This window comes from Leiobunum rupestre, chromosome 2 (genome assembly GCF_980474605.1).
Source record: "Leiobunum rupestre chromosome 2, qqLeiRupe1.1.hap1, whole genome shotgun sequence".
NCBI lineage: Eukaryota > Metazoa > Arthropoda > Arachnida > Opiliones > Sclerosomatidae > Leiobunum > Leiobunum rupestre.
In genome coordinates this window covers 52,898,473-52,905,297 of record NC_143385.1, presented here as the reverse complement: position 1 = coordinate 52,905,297, position 6,825 = coordinate 52,898,473, and the positions used below count along the sequence as shown (strand labels likewise).

The 6,825-nt window shown below is 34.7% G+C and overlaps 2 protein-coding genes across 3 annotated transcripts; both read left to right on the top strand.

Annotated features, from left to right (window-relative positions):
- The first annotated feature begins 640 nt into the window (after positions 1–640).
- LOC149958366 (uncharacterized) lies at positions 641–3,919 on the top strand. Of its 2 annotated transcripts, XM_090165801.1 has the most exons (3): positions 641–684; positions 1,773–2,625; positions 2,665–3,919. In XM_090165801.1, the coding sequence occupies exons 2-3, from the start codon at positions 1,848–1,850 to the stop codon at positions 3,831–3,833; spliced, it is 1,947 nt and encodes a 648-aa protein (XP_090021927.1). In that variant the 5' UTR covers positions 641–684; positions 1,773–1,847; the 3' UTR covers positions 3,834–3,919. The 2 variants fall into 2 exon arrangements, with proteins under 2 accessions (XP_090021927.1, XP_090021926.1); XM_090165800.1 differs by having other exon boundaries at positions 1,773–3,919.
- Positions 3,920–4,011: 92 nt separating this feature from the next.
- Positions 4,012–6,547, top strand: LOC149958365 (uncharacterized). The gene is made up of 2 exons (XM_090165802.1): positions 4,012–4,332; positions 4,474–6,547. Exon 2 carries the CDS (start codon positions 4,526–4,528, stop codon positions 6,398–6,400), a length of 1,875 nt encoding a protein of 624 aa, XP_090021928.1. The 5' UTR covers positions 4,012–4,332; positions 4,474–4,525; the 3' UTR covers positions 6,401–6,547.
- Positions 6,548–6,825: the final 278 nt, after the last annotated feature.

Here is a 6,825-nt window from a genome sequence, read left to right as displayed (position 1 = left end):
CATTTAGACAGACTTGCTTTCTTCAAACGACCCCTCTTTTATCGTTATTGCCATTGGCGCCATGTTTATTTTTTAAGTTATAAAAGTAAATTAATTTTATTATATATTTACATAAATAATACACACCACTTTTTTCAATTTTCTTTTTAATTAATAGAGGAAATTGGTGAAAATCAACATAAAATCTCCTTCCTTCGCCCAGATAGGAAGTGTGAATTATTGAATAACCCAGCTTCTGCTATAATTTCATAATAGTTGGTAGGATAATATAATTATTAAAAGGAACGCTCTCCTCTATTTATAACTTTCGTTTCTTTTTATTGTTAATCGAGTGTCCTACGTCACTATAAACTTCTGTTTTTCTTAAATTTTATTTAGATTTGATATTGACCCATTTTGTGAAGTTAAATCTTAAAGATACTTTTCTTCCATTAATTACCAATAACCAGTATTTTATTTTTGTCCTAATTTGAGCAAAGTGGCAAAATTTGTCTCGTAGAAATGCATTAGAGATAAAAGTAACTATTTTGCTTACCAAATGCACTTGGACTCGTGATTAATAGTCCTTACTAACCTTACCATAGAGTAAGCTCTTCCCCGTAATATTGATAATTTGGTTTCACAAAATAGTTTTTCTTAGAGAATCCTGCTGCATTTTCACTCTACAATAATATTTTTCTTACGGTAAGTTTTGAGAATTTACCTTAATTTCACTATCAATTAAAATTAATCTAATAAGATATAGCCGCTATATAATAATACCAAATCATTTCTGGTAAACTGAAAAACCCAAAATAACTTTAAATACCGTTCCCCTAGCAAAGGCTTCAGTCCAGACAAGATGATTCATTGGCAAACTTTTGAGTATTGCAGAACTCGCGATAAATGTTGGTGCTTTGGGGAGATTTTTTTCTGAGTGATATTACCTTGACGATTATTGGGTTAAACCCGACCCAAGGGAATTTGCAAAATTCTGAAATCTTTATAAATTTTTAGAAAAATGTAACTTTTAAAAAAAACGAAGGAAATAGTTAAACTTCCTTTTTGACACAACAGTGCATCGTAAGTCCTGCGTTATCCTATCGTAACACACTTAAATTGAACCACAGCGTTTAATCAAAGTTGGCTGTGTTCGTCGTTCGAACGTTAAAGGTTTAGCCTTAGTAGAAATTGCCTAGGGCCCCAGGCGATTTAAGGAATATTTGGCATAAAAGTAGCATTTGACGTAGATTTGTAAATTTAGTTAAACTGTACTTTTCAGACTTATATTAATAACTAAATGGAATGAACTATAATAGTGACCCTCATTTGCAAGCGCATTGTTAAGCCCTTATATAATATATTGAGTGAAGCCAAACTCCCAAGTCGGCGGTACGCCATATGGTTTTTATTTTTCGTATGAAATTGTTTTGAGCTTTGCGTACTTTCCATTAAGTTATAAGTCGTTTAATTACATTTATTAGTTATCCCTCTTAAAAAATAAACAAATAATGTTTTAGGCCTTGGCTTTATTTTTTTGTTAATTTTTAAGGAGTGACGTGGTACCACGACGATATCGTTTATATTAGACAAATGATGTCATACCAAATCTATCGCAAATAAAAAACAAACGTGTTAAACGATGATTAAAATACTTAAATTAATTATATTTGTTACCACAATGTGATTTTTATTTTACCACATTTTGTTTTACTATTGTATTCGTGCCTTTCCCGTTTATTTAACGAGTTTCGCTTATTCCGAAAATATAACCAATCGTATCCCATTTACAGGCTACTGAAGGAAATACTATACAAGCGCATCAAAAGATTGCAAACAGAAATAATTTACCATTTATTTTATTCTAAATGTCACTCTCACTTTCGAAACACGTTTTTAAATGTTCTTATTGTGAATTTAATTTGAGTGACATATTTGAACTTCGAACCCATGAATCTACCCATGTCCTCTACAATTGTCCAGACTGTAGCTTTATTACGAATCGAGACTTAATTGGCATAATAGAAAGCCATAAGCGTTACCATTTGGATAATGGAACCTACAAGTGTCGGCACTGCCGGTTCGTTACGAATAGTAAAATGATGCTGGAATTGCACCAACCTCTTCACCAGCTCCAGAAACTGCGTTGTGACATGTGTCTGTACACGACGATCAACCATACTGCTTTGGTGGAACATAAAAAATGCCATAACAATGGTGAAAAATATCAGTGCAAAATGTGCACCTTCGGTACTCACGATTTGGAAAACTTTAAATTGCACGAAAAGTTTTTCCATCAACTTAAGTCAATTTTTCGACAAAAAGATACCACCAAAGAGAGTTTTTTAAATCTAAAACCTCTTACATTTTCCGAGGGAAAAGTTAAATTATCTCTTCAGAGTAATGCTTTGTCTGTTAATTCTACAATAATTAAATCAAATTCACCAACTACACGTATAGCATCAACACAGCTCGAATCAGTTTCACCAACTAAACAATTGGCTACAAGATATACTCCAATTGAAGCAACTTCACCAACTAAACAATTGGCGACAAGATATACTCCAATTGAAGCAACTTCACCTATTAAACAATCAGCTACAAGCTCTACTCCAGCTCAATCAATTTCGCCAATTATTCAATTAAGTAAAAGATCTACTCCAGTTTCGCCTACTAAACAATTAGCTGAAAGACCTCCTTCAGCTGAATCAATTTCATCGATATGTTTAGGAGCAGGAAAACCTCAATCATTTGAATCGACGTCAATTGGACCATTGAAACGCTTGAGGTCTTCATCGCCAGAATCAACTTTGTCAACGAAATTTTTAAAATGTTCGAAAACTGAATCAATTCTTCGATTCAAACAGGATGATTATATTTCGTCAATGAAACGTTCATTTATAAAATCTGAACCAACTGAATCAGTTTCTTCAAATGTACCAACAAAGTATTCAACTAAAACGCCTGTAATACAAGTGCCCGAGTCGATTTCACTTATAAAACGACTAGCTGAAAAACTGGAACATTCTGATTCAATTTCACCAACAAAACGACATAGTATAAAAATTGCGTCTGCCATTTCGATTTCGGAAACGAAACAGTTCACTCTAACCTCGGTAAAAACAGAAACAATTTCATCACCTAATCAATTTAACGTGAAACCCGCGCTACAGAAGTCGATTTCTGCACCTAAACTATTAAATGTAAAAGCAGAATTATTTTCCGCAACCGAAAACATAAAAGAAAAAAATGCACCTTCCGAATTAATTTCGCCATCGAAACATTTGGTAAATCTGCCTTCAAACGAAAATTCCCCCAAAAGGAGAATAACTTGTGTTAAGCCCTTAAAGATTGCAAGGAATATTCAGTTATCCAGTCTTGTTCATAATTTAACTGTAAATTTGGTTAAAAGTGGTAAAATGGCGAACTATACTGATTTGCTAAAAACACCAAGTAATTCGGAATATATTAGCAAGGTATTGGCTCAGTGCAAAACACCTAATATTAAGCACCAAATAGTGATACCGCTAAAAAAAATACCAACCATTTCACCTGCCAAAGTCCAAGTTCTTAAGCCGTGGCTAAAAGTGAAACCCCAAATTGATTCTTCTTCGAAAGCCAAAAATGACAAAAAGATTAAATATTATACACGTCAGGGATGTTCGTCAATACAATCGAAGGATAGTAATTTATTCATTATACCAGATGAGATTAAACCCCAGACTCTTAGTACTAATTACGGTAAAATTATAAAACCATGTTTCGTCAAACTTCAGAAATTAACCTATTTTCAGATAACGTCTTATAACATTTATTTATCTATGAACAAGAAAAAAAATTCTGGTTTGTTCTAATACGGGTATAAATATAATTTATTAATGTTTGCTCACTCACTTTGACAAAAAATGTAATTCGAAATATTGTAATATAGTTTCTTAAATTAAAAATATTTAAATGAACAAATTTGTTCCACTTTTAAATCTGTTTAAATTTCGAATATTTAGCGCCTTTTTCATGTCTTGTTCAGTGCTGCCAGCTTGGGATTGAGGTAGTTTCTAGCTGGCGCAATTCTATAATTCATCCCTGTCCTTGTAGTATACATCATCCTTGCAGCTGCATTTCATTGCACCCGACATTGAATACCAGAACTTCAGACAACTTAAGGCATTTTTTCTATATTTTTATCAGCCCAATCATTAACTTTCGAAAACTTTCGAGAATATATTTAGTTCCGGTAATATTTTATCTTCAATTACCTTCAAATTTCTCATAAACTTGTATTTTTTCCCTAAGCCTAGACACTAAGGCTTAGGGATAAATAATTTCGAGGCAGAGTGAGGCAGGAATCACGAGGTTCGTTTATTACTCAAAGCTATTTTAGACTAAACTAAATAATTCTATAGTTGGACTATACTTTCAATTGATGAATTTTAAACGAATTCGTATTTAAGTAATGAAATATTTGTTTATTTTAAATTAACATTATTTTTACAGATATCGTAATTGAGTGTGTCAAGTCGATAGAATCGTGCAATAACTGATTCAAATGATAAAAATGTCAACAAAAAAGCTGGCCGACGTGAATAAAAAAACGGAAATTATTCTGGAACCGATGAAGTTGGAAAACGAACGTAATTTAAGGCCTAAAAAACCGTGCAGCAAAATAAAACAATGTAAATGCTACGAGTGTACTTTCATCGCGAAAATAGCCAAACCTCAAGTGGATTCTAAAAAATATAAGGATCAAAAGTCACCGGGTGGAAATGACGACTATTACGAAAATACAACAATTTTTATGCCCGATGGTACTTCGATTAATCACAGGCATAATGTACAATTTAAATGCAATACGTGTAACTACAAGACGGACAGCCAAACGTCTTTCGTGGCTCATCAAGAAATTCACCTGATCGTGAAAGGATATAAATGCGACAAGTGCAATTTTAGGAGCGCGTTACGTTACGATTTATTGGTGCACCAACGCATGCACGCAGGATCGGCATATAAGAAATTCCGGTGCAGGTATTGTTTGTACTATACGGACAGCCGTAAAGCTATACTTCAACATCAGGCCAAAATGCATAAATGCGGGAAGGTTAACGATGAGAATGAAAACGCGATGGAAATGGTACGTAAATTATTTCGTCCTTGCTTCGTTCGACTTCGACGTTTAACTCGCGAAGAGATCGAACTGTTCCAGCTGAGTATACCGGGCGACGACTTTTCCAAACTGCCGCTGACTTTACGTCGACGTCAATCTTTCAGTAGCTCCACTTCGAGCGATACCGCCTCAATGGATGACGAAATTAAAAACACGGCCGTTAAGAGACAAAATGTGTTTCGTAAAACTAATTCTAAACGGCCGAAAAGTAAACTCGTTAAACCTAAACCTGAACCGAAGGCTGGTACTAGCGCTAGTAGCTCGAGCGAGTCAGAGTCAGAGTCGGAATCGAGTTCTACTTCGAGTGATTCTAGTTCGTCGGGACATAACCATTTTGATTTCTACAGTGATTTGAAAAAGGCCATGGTTATGAGTCATTTGCTAGTCAATAGAAAAGGGAAATCACCCAAACAGTTAAATGGAATGGTAAAATTAACGGTGCCGTTGTCAAAGAAATTTACTTTGAAGGAATCAAGTAGTGATACGAGTTCGGACGAAGGTACTGCTCCGCAATTACCATTTCCAGTTAGATTTACCTCAATTTCGAGACAAGTCACGCCTAGTTCAATTTTGAAAGAAGTTGCCCAGCCCGTTTCAAATAAAAAGAAGCTCCGTTCAACATCTAAAAACACTACCCCGTCTAGTTCAATTCGAAAAGTCGCCACGCGTCGCACAATTCTAAATAATATTAAAAAGCTCCCATCCATATTAAATAACCATGCTGCCGTCAATAAAGTTCAAAAAGTTGCCAGGTGTAGTTCAAGTTCAAAGAGGGTTTCCACGCGTCATTCAATTTTACAAGATGTTACCGAGTTTAGTTCAATATTAGAAAACACTCCTACGTTCGGTTCATTGTCGAAAGAAGGGAGTCTACCCGATTCAGGTTCAAAAAGTAAAAGAACTCGTGGTTCAAGTTCAAAAAACGGTACAATTCCCAATACGCCTAGTTCAGTTTACGAAGAGATTAGCGGGCCCTTAATTTATCCCCTCAAAATTAAACGCGAACCAGAAACCACGGATCTATACGACGATAGTTTCTTTGAACTCGAATATCAGAACACGCACTCTCCGGAATATATCATTGCTGCTGATTTGGGTGATTTGGAGGATTCGTGTTTTAGCAACTCGGAAACGATAATGGGTGATAAAATTGGGGAGAACGTAGCGAATTGCCAGTTGCAACCCAAAACAGGACTTGAATTGAGACCGAACACGATTTACCAGTTGCAGGTTATTAAAAAAGAACCACTTGATTATTAAGCTTTAAAATTTTAAGCTTTGTTCTTTGGAAAACACTATTGCAGGTCAACAGTACCTCCTGTTTTTCACTTTTTTTGGTTTGTTATGATTTGATTCGGTTACATAATGCAATTTGTATTACATTTGTAAATTAAACAATATTTTGAATCTTTATATATTTAATTTGTCTGGCAAATTTATTTTCTAATAGCTCGATTCCAAATTCAATGGGTGAAGAGTCACTTCCCCTACGTTATAACGTCGTCGGTTCTGTCGTCCTCTTTCCCAAGTTTAAAGGGCCACAGTATAGTTTGAATTGCGTAAATAGGTCTTGAATAATTCCAAATTGCCATTCGTTGGATCTGCTGTCAATAGGCACGGAATGGAAGGAGTATTAACTTTCACAATTACGGTAGATCAACTAATTTTAGATTTTTGATTTAGTT

Bases quoted from the DNA above. Each gene is read 5' to 3' on its own strand.
- LOC149958366 (XM_090165800.1), top strand. From the start codon at position 1,848: ATGTCACTCTCACTTTCGAAACACGTTTTTAAATGTTCTTATTGTGAA.
- LOC149958365 (XM_090165802.1), top strand. From the start codon at position 4,526: ATGATAAAAATGTCAACAAAAAAGCTGGCCGACGTGAATAAAAAAACG.